Consider the following 18,000-nt stretch of genomic DNA (forward strand, 5'->3'; position numbering starts at 1 on the left):
CCACTTTTGTGTCTCCTCCCAAATTATCCGCGTTTCACCTTGCCGCAACCGCGTGAAAGGAAAGTTAGCTTTTTTTTGCATTTTCGTACGATTCAGGGATAAACACTGGATCGGTGAAAACAACCGCCGTTTTTATAACTGGACTGGCTTCATAATTGGCTTAATTGGAAACAATAACGAAGCGTCAGGTGGCACATTGGTGGACAATGCGTTGTTGAGGGATTTTATTTTGCCTCCTAGCTGGCGCGGTGATTGTTAAACCCGATGTCGATGGTGGGCAACTTATGTATTCAATTAACAAGTGTTATTGCAACAACTCATGCTAATTTGAAAGGACCGTTGGACAATGGTACATTAAAATTGAATTAATTATAAAGAGTTAATTAACTATAAAGAGTTCTTAAGCAAACTTTTCTGATAAGAGGAATGAAATTTCAAATACAAATTCCAGACTTGTTTTCCTATATTAATACATCGTACAATGCTACCGACATCAGTGTCTTTTAACGCAACACAGAGAAACGACAAAGTATTTGTGGTTCTGTACAGAGAAGGATACATTTTCAAAGAAATCCGTGCCATTCGAAAACATTTTCATGCGGGATGTTTCTTTCGGGAAACTTTCGGAAACAAACCCTCAGCATCGTTCGCCGGTATGTTAATGTGTCGTGTCAAGCTTTCGTTGCTTATCGTTACAGACAGTTCGATGAAGTTGAACTTTTCTTTTCGCACGAAAGAATCTGCTGGTGCTGGTTGATTGGGCTGTTCGGGAGAAAATGTAATCCTTCCGTTTATTTTCGTCTCAAAGGGCACACGATTGGTGGCGTAAGGCATAGGTTGATAGTTTGTTGTGAACAAAACAATTTCTCTCTTTCTCTCTCTTCCACTGTACCCTTTTCTAGGGAGTGGGGAAAAAAGTTTTGCATCCTGAAGGCATCTTGAAGGTCATTTCTGGAACAATCCAAACTTTTTCGCCCGTGTCTTGGTGCTGGTGAAACTTTTTCCAATGAATGTTTTACTACCGCTGATGAACGCCCCGATCTTTCGAACGGGCGGGCAGTTTTGGGGTCGTAATGGCGTTTATGTGCCCATTAGCATTAGGCCGGGGGCATTAGGCTACGGGTGCCTCGTCAGGTGGGGCCACACCGGTGATTGTCGGCGTTGGTAATAATAATTCCAAAAGCGGGCGCCAGGAAATGTGTCTGCTGGTCGTTTCGCAAGGTGATGATGTCGCTTGAATGTGCAGAAGGTGGTTAGTGGACTGTTTTATTTTTAAGTTCGAACGCAAGGGCTCTTTCAACTGCGCATTTAAATGGTGTCGAATGGAAATGTGAGTTTGAATTTCCTCCGAAACCAAGGTAACCCCGGACCAGGTGGTGGAAGTTCTCGCATGAAACTACTAAAGTAGGTCGTTTGATTGGGAATTTATCAACGTCGTTTTGATAGCGGGAGTAATTAGCATTCGATTCAAATTTCATTCCTTTCGACGAATGGTTGGAAAAAAAAGCTCGTGTGAAAAGTCTTTCGAAAGAAGCACCTAATATCATGATCCTTTGCGGGAGTAATTTTTCCTACTATATTCCTAGTAATTAGGAGTTTTTTATGCTTTCTTCACTAGCGCTTCTGTCCGTCGTTTTGCTTCCAGAATAAATGGAACGGGGAACTGTAGCCCTTCCCACCACGATCGTATTCATGGCCACCCGCAAAGAAGGTGAAAACTGGGTCAGCAACAGTGCGATAATTTGAAATTACAAATTACTTGGCGACATTAAAGCAACTCCCTCCCTCTGTCACTCCTCTTTGCCACCGGTAGAGGTAGCTTGGCGAGTGCGGATCCGCATAGAAAGTTCGGACAAAACCTTGGCTGCCATTTTGCCATCGCTGCAGTGAAGGTAAAAATGGAAAAATGGGAAAGAGAAATCTTTCCTAAAGAAGAGTAAGTAGCGGAGGGAATGGGCTCGTTCTGTCCGCAGTATCCCGTTTTTCCGGGTGGTTTTGGCCATCGCTGTCATCCACATCGTCGTCAGATGTCCTCCGTCCCGTTCCGTGCGGAAAAGCGTCAAACACTTAATCCTAGTTATGGTTGCGGGCTATATTACTGCTGTATAGTTAAAGTAGCCCTGGATGGGAGGTGTTTTTGTGGCCACTCGCCCCGAAGAGAATGATTTCCCCGGGCAACTCTGGGCAGTGGCCACCGTTTCCCCGTGGAGTGAAAATTGGCAAACGTCTTAACAATGTACATTTCGCCCACGTTTTAAGGGTTGTTTCTTGGTTCTCTTTTTTTTTTACTTTTGGTACATAATTTGCTTGTCCATGATGATGCCGTTCGCGATGATGATGACAATGGCGCAAATAGGAAATTGTTCCGTCCACTTTGTTTGGGCACGAGAAAGCTACTTACTGCGAGAGGAACATTACTTAAACAGGACTCACTCAGCGAGTGCACTTCATTTCAATGCAACACCGGTAAAATGGGGCCACAATTCAACCCCGAGTGCACTAATGAGTGGAAACAATTTTCAATTCATTATTCTCCGGGGAACGATAACACCAGGAGCATGGACTTTTCTTTACGCTGCCTCGAGACGATGTCTTCTTTCTTCCAGGTCGATCGATAGATACTTAGTTTACTTTATTCCGTCCTATTTAATGCGACAACAACAGTAGTTCGACGTGGTACTGTTCGTTTCTATACCCGATTTTTGCGCTCGATTCGTTCCGATAAACAATTACAATTTCAGATCGCCGTCGTGATGTACCTGCTCTATCGGCAGCTGGGGATAAGCACCGTAATTGGGTCGGTCGTGTGCATCGTCACGATGACTCCGCTGCAAATACTCATCGGCAAGCTGATGGCGGCGAACTCGAAGAAAGCATCGGTATGTACCTTTTATCCTTGGTTTCTCCAAGGTTTCTGTGTTTGTATTTTCTTGAGGGAGATATACATATATTTAGTTAAAGACATGCGGACAGCATTTGATGATAGGAAAGATAATTTTCTACTCAAATCCAATAAAATCTCGTTGAATTACAAGCCAATCAAGGGTCGTAAAATGATTTTCATTGAAATATTGTTCCCCTTCGTTGTTGGATTCTAATGAACTCTTATCATATTAAAGACAACCTTGTACTTCAAACCGCTCCACGGTGAAATTAATGCAGGCGTATGTCTAGCGTATCCAAGGGTCCTTTGAGTTGCTAACACACTTGAAATACCCTCATCTACACACACATATCCACACAACGTCCGACGTTATCCCGAAAGAGAATCAGCAAAAATCAGCATTAACGACATGGTGGCGTTGGAAAATGCCATTGCAGCAGAGCGGTGCAAATGTGCCCGGTCCCTTTTATTCGTCCCGGGTCGGCTCGAGGGCCGTCGGAATCGTTTTGCATTTTCATTTGTGACTTTGTCCCTTCTCTCTTTTGCCCTCCCTCTTCACACAGGAGTGCACCGACGAGCGGTTGCGGCGCATCAACGAGGTGCTGCTGGGGATAAAATTAATTAAACTGAACGCATGGGAGGGTGTATTCAAAGATAAAATTTCCCAGGCCCGCCACCAGGAGCTTCGCCATCTCGACCTGGACTCGATCTACTGGACGCTAATGAGTAAGTAGTGCTGTTGTCCGTCGTTCCGTTCCGAAAGGGGTCGTTCCGTTGGGATCGAGCTGTGGCCTATCACTGCAATCGTTGATATGAGGACGATGCTTTCTAGAGTATTGAGGATTCAAAAATGCACCTTTGTCTAGCAAGTTGACCAAGCTTGTTTTGCTTTAAAATTGAACTTAAAGTAATTATATAACTGAATATACGTCCGTCTATGTGCGCACGTATTCTTTTCAGCGTTGCACTTCATCATTTATGTATCGTCGTATTTCCGTGCGATGTTCGGCACGATGGAGTAAAATCAAGAGCCCGCACATCATTTCATTCCATTCGTTTTCTTTTGCATTCTTTTGTCTGGCGGGCGAAAACGACACTACACTGCAAGAATGTATTCCGGTCGTGATTGACATTGTTATCGGAGACGGGAGCATATTTTTCCACCCGTGCGCGCGAATCGTGGCGGGTAAGTCGACCGTCGGTGGTTGAGGAATTAAAAAAAAAAAAATTAAAAGAGATAGAAAAAGTTCCCTCACGAACATTCCTCGCTTCCATTGACGCTATGATGGGGTCACGGAATGGCGTAGCGCCCCAGTTATGGAACATTTTAGATCATACTCTTTCCATTTGCGATCGTTACGATGGGAGAAAAAAGATTGGCGTCTTATGAAACATTGTACTTAGCGCTTTTCAACTGGAACTCACCGAACTTGAAAAGTTGATGGATGATTTAGCAACAAAGTAGATGCGATGCGGTGCGTCCTTTTTGATGGACGGACTTTGATTGCACTTTAGCTTGTTGACTCGGAAGGTTTCTGTTGCAAACAAAACTACATACAAATGCTCAAGGGCATCTAATCGTATCGAATAAGCAGTATAAATGCTTGAATACATTGTAAAGTGGTCAACAGACACTTTACACAGTGTGAAGAGGAGCTAACGTAAGTAAAATAAATTTATGTCATGAAGCGCTTTAGTGTCGTTAATATAAAATAGCTAAAAGAGCATTTGAATAGAACCAATTTATGATTTAAAATGGTATTCTACATCGTAGTTGAATCTCCACTGGTAGAATTTTCATTAATGAAACAACAAAATTTTCTAGAACTTTTCGAGCAGGAATATCACAATTTTATTTTTCATTTCAATCATTTGTGAAATACACAATTGATCTAGCAGGGTGTTCTTATTGTCTCGCTAATTGATACTGCCAATACTGTTTTCAGTGGAAGCATGAATGATTTAATAAATAGGGTGAGTTGATAATGAGTCTGAAATTTGAGATGCAAAAATAATTATATTCTGTAATAAAACAATACGATGAGTGTATATTTATTTTAATGACCATCAATACCATTGGAGGAGTTTACTTTTTTGAACTTAATACTTATTTGATCAATGACTTTGACATGCTGGGTCGCTTTATTATTATTAGAGCTTTTAAAATTGGTAAAAACCGGTAAATTACTGAAGATAATCTATTTTTCCCTTGCAAAATTAATTATGCAGGGCGTAATAGAATTATGCAGGGCGTGCGGTTTTTTTTGCAGTTATGATCGACGACATATTTTTAAATTGACACAATTTATGTTTTTACCCTGTTTGACAGTTTATACCACAACTACTTATCTCGTTCAGAACTAATATCGGTTCGATTTAGTAATTGCAATTCTTTATCACATTCCATCCTGCCACAGTGCTCCTGACGCACATCTCCTCCGTGCTGATCACGATCGTGACGATCGCCGTCTTCCTGGCGCTGGAGAACAACCCGATCGAGCTGACCGCAGGCCGTCTGTTTGCGTCGCTGGCCCTCTTCAACCAGCTGACCGTGCCGCTGTTCATCTTCCCCATCACCATCCCGGTGACGCTGTCGGCCATCGTGAGCACGGGCCGGCTGGAGGCATTCCTTGGCCAGCCGGAGGTGGAACGCGGTTCGCTCGAAGGCATCCGCACGATGGCACGCATCCTGAGCAAGAGCGACGCCTCGCTGGACATGTACGAGGCGGGCGACTCGACGGATGGCGGCAGCGAAGCGGATCCATTGCACAAACCCGTCGACCGATTGACCAATGGACAGGAAAGTGCTAAAACGAACGATAATGTCACCGTCACCGGGGCGCCGGTGTGTGAAGCGGACCGAGAACCTGCTGACACTGCTCCTCTGAGCGGTGAACGAAGGTGCACCGCCAGCCAGCAGTCGTCCGTCAGCTCGGGCCGGTCGGAAAAGGGCACCCAACCGGAACGCGACCGGGCGGGGGGAGGGGGACGTCCGAAGAAGTTCCAGAAGTCGACCGGACCAAACCCTCGGGTGAAGCTGAAGAAGAACAGCCAGCTGTCGGTCAGTGCGCGGTTGGAAAAGTGTCGCCAGAAGCAGAAGCATCTGGCGCGCGAGATGCGCTTCGGGCTGCCGGACGATGTGGCCGTGCTCCTTAAGGACGCCCGCTTCCGGTGGGTGGGGGGTGGTGGGCGTATGGCTGAACCAACGGGTGGAACAACTGATCCAGCCATCTACACGCTGTACATCGAGCAGCTAACGATTCCGAAAGGTAGGTGCACGGGTTAATGGTGGATGGAAAATCGACACCTTTCACGCTTTCCTCGTTTTCCATGTCATTTTCCCTTTTTCTTATCACAGCCAAGCTAACCGTCATCGTCGGGCGCAGTGGGAGTGGAAAGTCGTCCCTGTTGGCAGCGTTGCTCAAGGAAATAAATCATCTTTCCGGCGAACTGCTCTGGAATAAGTAAGTTGCCATTTTTTCCCAACCCCGGTTTTGTGCTTTTTGCCATATTGTTACACGGTTTTCCGCATGGAAAGTGTTATCTTTTCCGGTTTACACAAAATTCCCGTCCCGCTTTCCTGGAAAGTAAAGTTTTTTGGCTCATCATTGGGCAATAAATCTATGAAAAACAATACTTTTCAAGCGCATCCAACCATGCAGGATAACGGGCTGATTAGCAACGGAGTCGGAGCTCTTTCGGAGCTTTTTACTCCACTAAACCGCCCACTGTCTAACCGCGACAAACACTACCCTTTCTGGAATTCCGTTCACCCGGAAGCAGAAAACTGGATTATCCGGCTTGGAGAACAAACGGACTAGCCCTTCCGGGGAACCGTTTGTGCTTCCATGGTTTTCCGACCCCAAAATTAGATCAATGTTGCCCCAATGTGGTCCGACCTTTGCTTCGGGTGTACAATTTATCCCCAAACTGATCGATGTTTTGAGAAGGTGTCGGTTTCCTATCGAGAATGGAATGACATCGCACCTAAATTTAGTTGTTAACGCTTTCCGATGAATTAGGCAAACCTTATCATTTTTCGGAAGGATTTAGGAGCTCCGAGTAGTGTTTTTCAACCGAATGGAAAATGAATTGAACATATAAAAGCACTTACTTTGCGATGGGCTTTCCCTATAACCACCTTACCATGAATCCCGCCCGATGGGATATGTTTTGGGCAATCAAATTAACTTTTTCGATAAAGATGAAAATTATTCCCTTTTTCCCGAAGGTTGGCGGTGGCTAATTGCGATCCAGTCTATTCCGTCAGCACTCTCAATCCGCAGTTGTTGCGTAACAGAAAAGGGAAGGCGAAGGGGCTTCGGAAAAAGACAGCTCGAATGAAAACTTGTCCCTCGGAAGCTTAACCGATTCGTTTGGATGATTAATGGGCTTTTCCTTTCGAGCAATGTCGCGCGGTTTATTGAGATGATAGGGTAGATTTATATTAATCCAGCAAATGTTACCACATGAAGAACCTAAATGTAACGGTCTTTTTTTGCGTTCCTTTCATGTTTCAAAATTGCCGAAGCCGAAAGTATAAAAATTGTTTTTCAAAACGTCCAAAAAATTTCGATACGCTTAAAGACATATTTTTTGGTATTTTTTAAATCCAACAATAAATTCGGCTGCCATAAACACTATTCACATCAGTACTCTTTATTGTTGAATTACATGTTTCATAAATTCTAGGGCCCACTGTCACTACGGAAATCCAATTTATGGCATTTGAATTTCATACACTATTTAAACACACACAAAAAAGGCTAGTTTATTTGGACGGAATTCGGCCGGAATCGGTTTAAGGTTTTTGTTTCCTTTTTCCAGCAATACTTGTTTCACATCGATCCGCGTCCGCTCAACCGAATTGAGACAAGCGTCGACTTTGGGATCTGTATAAATAAAAGTTAAACCAATAAATTCGTCGGAAAAATCAATTCCCATTCGGCAAAGACAACACGGGAAGGGAATGGGTGGTTCGGGCGAGCATAAATTACGGTGCTGAGGATTCGAGGAGGGTGGGAGGAATCCGGTCCGGCACGCGAAGTCCTCATGCACCGGTCGTTTATGGTATTTATTGCAGCACGGTGCACTGATAGCGCGCGCTTTTCCCTTTTTTTACCGCATCGATTCCTACTGAACGAGGAAGCGATTTTTCCGGTCTGCCCAGCGCTCGGTACAAGTTCCCCGATTTTATTTGGCTCCACAGGACAGGTACCCGGACCCACCGACATTAATGCCATTTTATCGCAATAGTTGTTGATGGTGTGGGAGGTATGCCGGTTGTGATAGCGAATGAAGCAGCCTCGAATTGGATTATGGGTGGTTGGAGAGAAGTTGAAAATGAAATGCCATCGATGTATTCAAGGTTGAAATAGGAAAATCAGAACGACGATCTACTATTTCGCTATTGCTAATAGCTGGATATCCAAGCTATCCATGATGGTTTCTTTTGGGACAAAAGGACTTTTCATATAACGTTCAATTGTTTAAATCTGAATTAGCCGTTGAATAGTGTCTTACTATTGTTTGATAGTAATTATGATGATGAATATGTGACTTTTTGCAAGAATCACTGAACACTTTAGACTCCAATGGAGCTGTCAGCTAAACATCATCACCGTATAAACAGAGGAAGATGTATTCAGACATAAAAATGACGTTTTTTCCTTGTTAAAGTTACGGAATTCCAGCTTAGCTTTTCAACGACGATTCAAATACGTTTTGCGTAGAATTTTGTTCATTTAATTATACAGTTTTAGAAGAAATACACACTAAACGGAGAAGAGGCTTTCATATTTTGTAGCAAAAGAGTAAAGTTACTGGCGAACCGTATCTAACACCTCATTTTAGACCTTTTAATAGCTTTGAAATTTCCATCATTTTCCAATGAATGAATGTTCAATATGTATTTCCAAGGAGAATGAATAATCTTTCAAATTATGCAATAATTTGATGTATGGCGTGATGTTTGAGAAACATTTTAAATAATTAAAAACCAAAATATTGGTCTACACCAAAAAGTGCATTGCATAACTGTTTAAAAAACAAATATTTTCATAATGCACATTGACACAGAGTATTGATTTAAAAAAGGGAAAATAATAGAAACAACTCAAAATGATATTAAGAACACAAAATAGAGGGGCATCAGCACGTCAAAATTACGTCTACCATGCATGGTCCTGAGAAAGGGTGTTTTTAATAATGTGAAGAATACGCCCACTGTACAAATTGATAACCAGAGCAAAGCCGTTTCAACTTTTTCAAATCGTTATAGAGCTTTTACAAAAAATGCTAAAGGTATGTCAAATTGATCCACGAATATAATAGGTATTAAATAACTCACAGTCACGCTTTTGAACTAGTTTGAACTTTTAGTTTTTAGTTTAAGTAATATTTTACTTGGTTTACTTGCAAGAGGACTTTAGCTCCATCGATACGGTTGAAACCTCGACATATCAGAACGAGTGGACTATCGTTTGCACGAGAAAGAATCCCGTGTCGGTGATCCTACAATGTGCAAACAATCGGTGTTTTTAGTTGAGAAATGCATACAGTCGTACGACCAGTCACGCCAAGTGCATGCAATACACTCCACACACCGCCCCGTGGTGAAAACGGTCGTTAATCGAATCCCACCCCGACGAAGTGGAGCTTCACTTTCGCCTTCCTCCACAGCGAGCGTAAGCGAAGCGAAAAAACAGGAAAGGACAAATCGTACCACCAGCGGGTGGGTGGCAACCCACAATAGATTGTGAAACACCGGTCAGTTGAAAATCACTGCCGTGTACCGTGGTTTGGCGGAAGGAACCCTTCCGGGGCTCAGTGGAGATGTTGTTTGTGAACTTAATTCGAGTTCTTTTTCCCACTTTCGACGCGGCACGTGGCGTGACGGTTCCACGGAACGAGTTTCGACGAGGCTGTGGGTTGCCGCAGGGTTTTAACCTACTTCCGGCCTGCATGGTGGTGCTTTGCCGATGCTCCGTGCGATGATCGTTTCCCCAGCGGAACATAACCGCGAGGTTAATAGATTTTCAAGTGCAGCACCGTGTTGCATCGACAATCAACTTAAACGATTTGTCCGACGAATGGTACGGGTATGAAGCGTTTACCGTCTCGTCGTAGCGTGAAAAAGGGGTTTTATCACTTCAAACGTTTTAATTTATGTTTTTATTTTCCAACAGGGAAGCTAGAAATTAGTATTATTTTACGTGTGGAGCTCGAGTATGGCCACTGTGTGTTCGAGTTCGAACGGTTGGCTTAGAAGTATCGCGTTAAATGCATTATCGAAATGAAACAGGGTGTACTTTCGTGTTTTTTCTGCCCCTCCGGAAAAGAAGCATGACAGTTTTGTTCCGACAGACTGGCTTGGCCATCCGCTAGCACGACTACAATTCACGTTCTTTGTTCCCCCCCGGCTTTCCGACTTTGACAGATATTCGTCGATTGCGTACGTGCCGCAAAAACCGTGGCTCCAGAACGCCACCATCCGGGAGAACGTCCTGTTCGGCGAGAGCTTCCGGCCGAAGCGGTACGACCGTGTGCTGCGCGCCTGTGCGCTGAAGCCCGACCTGGACCTGATGCCTGCCGGCGATGGGACGGAAATTGGCGAACGTGGCCTCAAACTGTCCGGCGGTCAGCGGCAGCGCATCGCCATCGCCCGGGCCCTCTACTCGTCGGCCAACGTGGTCATTCTGGTAAGCGTCCCGGGTTGCAGTTGTCTTGTGCCACGGTTTTATTTGTACACTAGTACAGCTAAAGGGGTCAAGTTTTCTAAAGTTTTACATTCAACCATTCGGATTTGTTGCTTGCTTTTTCGTTTAAAATGTATTGTTTAATTTTTACTTTTTGTTTATTTCATAACGTACTTGGCATCTTTCATTTTTGGGAATCCTGTTTTTGCCAAAGTAATTTGAATCAGCCCCATGAACTAACACAGCGTAACGCTTTCCGTAAAATTGTCTATAGTTCGGCGCCCTAAAATTACCTATTATTTCATTTCACAAGTATTCTTCAATTTTTCCTTTTTATTAATTTCATAACTTGTTTTGCATCTTTAATTTTTGGGCATCCTTTTTAAGCAAAAGTAATTTAAAACAGTTCCAAGAACTAATGTATTGTAACGCTTTCCGTAAAATTATCTATAGTTCGTCGCCCTAAAATTACCTACCTTATATAATCATTTCAAATGTATTCTTTAATTTTTCCTTTTTGTTAATTTCATAATTTGCTTGGTATCTTTAATTTTTGGGAATTCTGGTTTTGCCAAAGTAATTTAAAATAGCTCCCATGATCTAACGCATGGTAACGCTTTCCCTAAAATTGCCTATATTACGGCGCATGGAAATGTAACACAAGTTTGCACTTCGTTCCCATTTTGTACACTAGCAACTTTCGGTTGCTTTAGTGTAGCGCACAAATAAATGCCCTCTCCCCCCCGGGAAGTTTCCGCCGGCAGCACCGACCGTATTGTGACTTTTGCTATCACTGACTCCCGCAGGATGATCCACTGTCGGCCCTGGACAACGAGGTTGCGACGTACGTTTTCGAGCACGGCATCGACCGGATGCTGTCACGCCAGAAACGGACCATCATCCTGGTGACCCAGCGCGTCCAGCTGGTGCACCGAGCGGACAATGTAAGTCACACCGTAACGATCGAATCGAAAAGAAGACGGATGACCGATGAGGCCGACCGGGATTCCCTACCCTTTTCCGGATTTTTTTTTTCTTTGCTTTTGTTTGTTTGTTCCACGTGGCAGGACATTTAATGGCTTTCCGGGTTTTTGGGGTTTCTCTCTTCGTTCACGTGCCTCTTTCCTCTCTTTTCCTCCCACCGTTTTGCTTTTCCACGAATCACAACGTTTCTTCTGCACTGATTGGATGGATGGATGGATGTGATGTGGAAAACATGCCCGACGTCATCGTCTCCTCGCGAAAAACCCCTCCACCCACCCCTGAATACCGCAGATTGTCGCAATGGAGCAGGGCGCGGTCAGTGCAACAGGTTCGCTGACGGAAATCGAGAACAATTATCCGCACATCCTGCGGGAGTGGAACGCAATTATCGCCAAGGAGCAGCAGCGGCAGTCGAGCGAGGCACAATCGAGGTAATTACGAGCCGGAAAATCGTCCCGTCCATTTGCCACCGTGTCGCGGTTCGGGCTGCGTTTTGGCAACGTCGGACATCTGTCTTCGGTGGGAAATTCACCCGGCGACCCCGGGAAGTTTTACCCTCCGAGCAGAAACGGAAGTGCAACAGCTTCGACGATGTGGGAGTGCGCTGTGAAACGGGACCTTGCGCTTGTCGAGTTTGAAAGCTGGCTGGAAAATCCTACCGAACAGCAAAACGTACAAACGGATCACGAGTTGTCGAGCTTGCCGTTAGATAGAAGCTTGGTTGGGGTTTATTTATTTTTTGCTTCCTTACCTTTCTTTTCCCTACGCACATCGGCTAATGCATTTCCTTCACCCGGGGGAAATTGGTACATCATGCCTCACATTTGGCCCACAGCAGTCCGGGACGTACGGCACGCGAGCGGTGGAAGCTGTTTAAGAACATTTCACGCATCGGTTTTCAACGAAGTCATGCCGCGGAGGAAAACGATTTTATGGAGGTGAGTGGAAAGGCAAACAGTTTCGCTTTTGACAATAATGTAGGATTTTGAGAAATGATGCAAATGGACTCAATAAACAATTCAAATACATTCTGGGAATGTTTCCAAACGGCGCACTGTTACTTTTGTTTTGTACAAGTTTTGATATAAAAATAATTTCAAATCACACTGAAACAAAAGCAAACTCAAACGAAAAGATGTTCCACGTTAAGCCGGGAAACTTTCCCGATTGCATTCATCTTCTGGTCGACCACACAATCGAACAACGACCACCAGCATCAGTATCGAAAACCATCATATACCAGTCGAGCAATGGAGTCGATTAGGCCGCAGTAAATTAATTCAGTCAGACAAAAATAAACCAGCTATAAGTTGGTACGGGTCCGGTTTTAGAGGAGGGGCAAAACTTTACTTCACGTGTAAACTTTTAACTCCCTCTCGGCCCAGACGGAGATGGTTCGAGTGACCTGCCACGATTTGGACTGCGGCTAACTTGCCCGTTCTAAATCGGTTCGGTTGTGCCCTACGAAAGCAGGGCGGCACTTTGGAAATGTGGATCAGATAGAAATGGAAAGTTTATTCATACACAACAGCGCGGCAAAACTTTGGGAGAAAGTTTCCGGTCCGATCGATTTGCTCGCTGGGATGTTGATGATTTGGAAATTGTGAAAGATATTCCCCCTATCGAACCCACCCGATGGAGCAGGTAGGATTTTATAATTGTTCCTCAAGCTTGACCAAACTGGCAAAGCGAACAGTTATCTGTTTCGAAAACTTTTGCACTCAGCTGGGAGATTCGAAAAGAGTGAAAGTTTCGATCGTGCCCTTGTTTACGGTCGGTACTGTTTGTTCGTGTTTTGGTATTATCTATGTTAAATCGTTGGGAAACACGATAACAAATGCTTCTATCATACATGTATTATACGAATGTATTATTGTCATAAATTATTCTGGCAGTTAGTTGTACCTACTAATTAAACTAAAATAAATATGGATGAAAATAAATGAGATGAAATTTTGCTGGTATATTTTCTAAACATCTTTTAGTTGATTTATGTAATAAGACAGAGGATATTAATTTTTTTTGAACATATAAAGATTATACGGTCAAGTTTTTGTCAAGATGTAAAGGATTTTGAAAATGTTTTTCTTCTTTTTGATATAACCGTATATTCTCTATCTGGTACGGTAGAGATTCTCAACTGTCCAATTATCATGCGGTCAAACGGATGGTTAAATATTGTAAGGGCACAAAAAAAAAGACAAGAAAATAAAGTTTTGCTTGTTTAAAGCTGAAAAAGATATTAGTAGATTTGATGAAAGTTCGATAGGCTTTTTGTTAAAAGGAAACAGGAAGTTATTTTAGACCTTCGAATTCAGACACAAAAGAACAGAATAATATATTTGCAACCAGAGATCCGTTTAGGACTGACTTTTCTCGTAGATAAAGAGAAAATTTTACTAAGTCCTTCAGTCCATGTTGTAGAAGATGAAGATACTTTGATATTTCTTAACCAAGTTTTAAATATTTGTTACAGAAATGAATATCAGCCGTTTCTATATATCGATGTTTATTGTTAACCATTGTGGTTGAGAATCACTGACGGAGGAGAAATGATGGCACATTACTCAATTCCAAACATGTCCTTCGATCGTCCAACATGCCATTACTTCGTAATTAAAAGTTCCTCCCTGATGCCTTCTTCCCCAGCGCACATTCTACCTTTCCCGAACGCTGGCGAACCGGGGAACCCTCTTCGGATCACGACTAGCCGCGCACGACTTTCCGCTGCCGATCGAAGACTGCCACGAGCCGAACGTCGCCCTTCGAAGGCACTTTTCCAGCCGGCTGCGAAAGGACTCACCCCCCGCCACGGCCCTCGCCATCCAGAGGGAACCGCTCGCGGTCATCGGTAATGCCGTCGCGCAAGGACATCAGAGCGTATTTCGAACGTTCTCTCTGCAGACAGGCGTTGGGACGGGCAGCGGAGGTACCCAGGAGGCGACCGGAAGCGAACCAAACGCTGCCCAGCGACAACCTGCGGTCGTGGTGCGTCACGTATCCTTTCCGACGGCGTTGACCGCCTTCAGCGCAGTTCGCCCGTTCCGCACCAGCAACACCGGCAACGATGGCAACCAATTCCGTGCGGGTCAGTTAGTTTCTTCCGTTTCCGGACTTCGAAGGTACACGGTCCCCTTTCCTGATTTTCCTTCCGTATGCCCCCGGTGACGGGGAAATTCTTTCATGTTCTCACGTGGAATTGCGGTGCGCTACCTTTTACGTTAACAGGATCGAAGACCGCGCAATACCGGACGAACAGCAGCCGGAAGGATCCGAAACGGCCGAGATGGACACAGGTGACCAGCGTCGCAGTGAGACGGGTGCAAATAGTAACGACGAGCTGAAGCGTAGCTCCATCGGATTCCGGATTCCAGAGTTTCTCCGAAGGATGTCGTTCCGGGGGCGACGATTCTCCAACCCGACCGAATTTGGCCGTCCGTACGCGGAACGGAACGCGACGCGGGGCTCCTGCACCCGGAAGACCAGTTCGCTAAAGTTTGTAACCTTTTCTCGGCTTTTCTTCCGCCCATTGACACTGGTGAAGGATTTTTCCATGTTGTGCTGATTTTTATCTTCTTTCCTTTGTTTGTGCGTGGGATACAAATTAATTTCCGCTGCAGGAGCATTCCGAAGGAACGACACCGTTCGATAAGACGCCTCCTGTCGACGATTTCACGGCACAGCCAGGACACCGAGGAATCATCCGTGGGTAAGTAGAGATGATATGAATTAATCTTATTACAAGATGATTTTTTGTCGTACGAAATATTAACTGTCAATTGAAACTGTAAACCGATGATCTTGAACAAGAAGTCCAGTCTAGTTGATATACTAAAATAGAAATATTTTCAACGTTCACATCCCTTTTTGAATACTTATTTTAAATAAACTACATCAGTCTATTTCTTTTTTTAGTGAAACTAATGAAAATAACCAAGGCATGGATTCATTCCATACTAAATCGACCGAGAGAGTCTGATTGCCTTAATTTTTTTGTTAACGCAGGTTTATGAAAGTGCCAATCAAAGAAAAACAAATACCGTTTATTCAGAATATTAATAGTCAAATCGAAATTAAACGGAAAAGTGTGCTTGTACAATATGTGTACATTAATAATATCAATATAATAATTTGAAATGAGATGTCGTACTTCAAGAAGGAACATTGAACATTTTTAAAAGCCCTTTTTTTGCGAAAGGATGTTTCTAGCCCGGAGAAAACCGACGATCGGTGAATAAGTCCACTTATCGATCGGAATCCGGAAGCAACGCACTCGTCGTAATTCCTTTCTCACAAAGCCACATTGTTGGCCGAAGCCAAAAGTTCCGGCGACGCGGGCTCTAATTTCTCAACCAATTTACCCTATTGACAGCTTTTCGCCCGCACGATGAACTGTACGGCGAACGAACATTTCCGCCGAGTGTGGGGTTGGGCTTTTTTTTCGACCCTCCGTTAACCTCACTCATGTTGGCATGCACTCGATTTTCCCCGGGTGCCGAGAAGCAAATCCACTTGAAGTGAAGGGCGTATCCACTGGGTCGAGCGCTCGAGGAAGCCGACTGCCGGATGGTGGCAACCACTTGGCAGCAAGGATTTTATCGATTATGCATTCCGGAAGCTGTTTAAACTGGCACGAGAGTGTGGATCCACGCGACCACGATGCACTTCCACCGGGTGTGGGTGTGTGTGTGTGTATGAGTGTAGTTTTTCATTCCTCTTCGATCTTGAAGTTGATTTCCGTTCCGTGCGGCGAAGGCGAGATTAGCTGCGTCTGCTCGCGCCGTTCGCTGGAACGTAAATCTGACGCTCAATAATCGGATTTTGACATACCACTAGCCAAGCTCTGGATTCCGTCTGGAAAAATTGTAGGATAGAAAAAAAATTACAAAAAAAAACACCCGATTCTCTCCGCACGGGAGGGGGGAATAAAAGTAAAACATTCCCATTTGCTGGAATGTCGGCCGCGATTTGGACCATCACGACTGCCAATGCCGACGACAGGGCGCTTTAGCATAATGGTACATTATGTTTTACGGTTCCGCGTTTGCTCTCGTTGCGCCACTTCCGGCAGCGAGGCTTTGAAGGAGTGGGAGCAGGAAGGGGAAACGGGCACATTTTGGGTCGCAGACGATGACGATCACGATGGCGGCTGGCGCATAGATGCGATTGCATCATAAATTGGAACGTCACCAAGTGTCGGGCTAGGATGCAGCTGCAATGGTGGACATTTTGAACGCAAAATGTCTGCTTCCGAAATTTTTAGCTGAGCCAACGGGAAAGGAAGTGTACTCATGCGGAGTATTTGTGAAGAAAAAAAAAAATCAGCTACCAGTAATTCCATTGTCAAAAAGTCTACAGTTTGAAGTAAGTGCATGAGTTTGGTTGCTTTTAAGCGACGCTGTTCTAGATCGAAAACCGGAAAAGGATTTCATCAAATTGAGTAATGCATAGTTTGCCTTTACGTAAGAACTACTTCTCTTACAGGATAAGTGTAATTGTTACATTTAGTTATTTGCGATCACCAGTACTAGCGCTGCTAGAAAAGAATATAAACATATTATCAAAGAAGGCTTAGTAAAATAACATGGAAAACGTTAGAAAGGAAATAGGGCAGTTGCAGGCAAGACTTTTAGAGAGGAGGTTATGAGTAGAGAGTAGGCTATTATTATCGATGTAGTTTGATTGAAATTTGGTGAAATTCGAACCATCTACTAAAAACAACTGTTCCGTTATTTTCCGAGATAACAACCACAGTACAAAGAAGAACTTTTTTGTTTACATAGTTCTTGTAGCTTACGTGAGCCGTTTAAAAACTAAAGGGATACTACAGTAACCTGCATTCAAGTTTAACATTTAAGTGAAGTAAAACGGCAGTTAGTCTTGTGGAACAAGTGCCGATGTATTAAAATAGCAATAATTATAAGGAAACCCCAAGAACTCAAAAATCACATTAGAACTGAGATTAACGTGTAAGTGATGGAGGCTATAAAAGGCTCTGTTTTACAATTACAAAAAATTACATAAGTTGTAAGTTTACCACAAATCCGTCGCCATTCCAGTGCTCTTCAGATCAATAACCTTAAATCTGTCACCTCTGTGTGTTTTTTTCGCTGACCTCTTCCGGCCAATTTCCATTCGCAGACGGCGAGGGCGAAGTGTCGAATCGGCTGCTGTACGACGACGAGCGCAAATATGGCCGCATTCCAACCCGCCTGTACTGGCTGTATCTGAAATCGTGCGGGCCCAAGATGGTGGCCATCTTCTTCCTCAGCGCCCTCGCCCAGCAGGCCCTCAAGGTGTACACCGACTTTTGGCTGCAGGAGTGGACGGATCAGACGTCGGCCACGGTGGCAACGGCCCGGCTCGTCCGAGCCCGCGCCAACGTCCAGGAACCGTTCGATGTAATAACCCGGTGAACGCTCGAGGCGAGAGGTT

The 18,000-nt window shown here is 44.2% G+C and overlaps 1 protein-coding gene across 1 annotated transcript in view; it reads left to right on the top strand.

Annotated features, from left to right (window-relative positions):
• The window catches only part of LOC131264164 (ATP-binding cassette sub-family C member Sur), a 44,275-nt gene that overhangs the window by 18,845 nt on the left and 7,430 nt on the right, over positions 1 to 18,000 (top strand). Inside the window, exons 6-17 of the mRNA XM_058266452.1 lie at positions 2,742 to 2,879; positions 3,448 to 3,610; positions 5,302 to 6,153; positions 6,243 to 6,348; positions 10,323 to 10,584; positions 11,388 to 11,525; positions 11,857 to 11,996; positions 12,404 to 12,503; positions 14,215 to 14,687; positions 14,794 to 15,060; positions 15,186 to 15,274; positions 17,707 to 17,966. Of these exons, the coding sequence (XP_058122435.1) occupies positions 2,742 to 2,879; positions 3,448 to 3,610; positions 5,302 to 6,153; positions 6,243 to 6,348; positions 10,323 to 10,584; positions 11,388 to 11,525; positions 11,857 to 11,996; positions 12,404 to 12,503; positions 14,215 to 14,687; positions 14,794 to 15,060; positions 15,186 to 15,274; positions 17,707 to 17,966 (2,988 nt within the window). The remainder of the gene's footprint in view (positions 1 to 2,741; positions 2,880 to 3,447; positions 3,611 to 5,301; positions 6,154 to 6,242; positions 6,349 to 10,322; positions 10,585 to 11,387; positions 11,526 to 11,856; positions 11,997 to 12,403; positions 12,504 to 14,214; positions 14,688 to 14,793; positions 15,061 to 15,185; positions 15,275 to 17,706; positions 17,967 to 18,000) is intronic.

This window comes from Anopheles coustani, chromosome 2, assembly GCF_943734705.1.
Source record: "Anopheles coustani chromosome 2, idAnoCousDA_361_x.2, whole genome shotgun sequence".
NCBI classification, from domain to species: Eukaryota; Metazoa; Arthropoda; class Insecta; order Diptera; family Culicidae; genus Anopheles; species Anopheles coustani.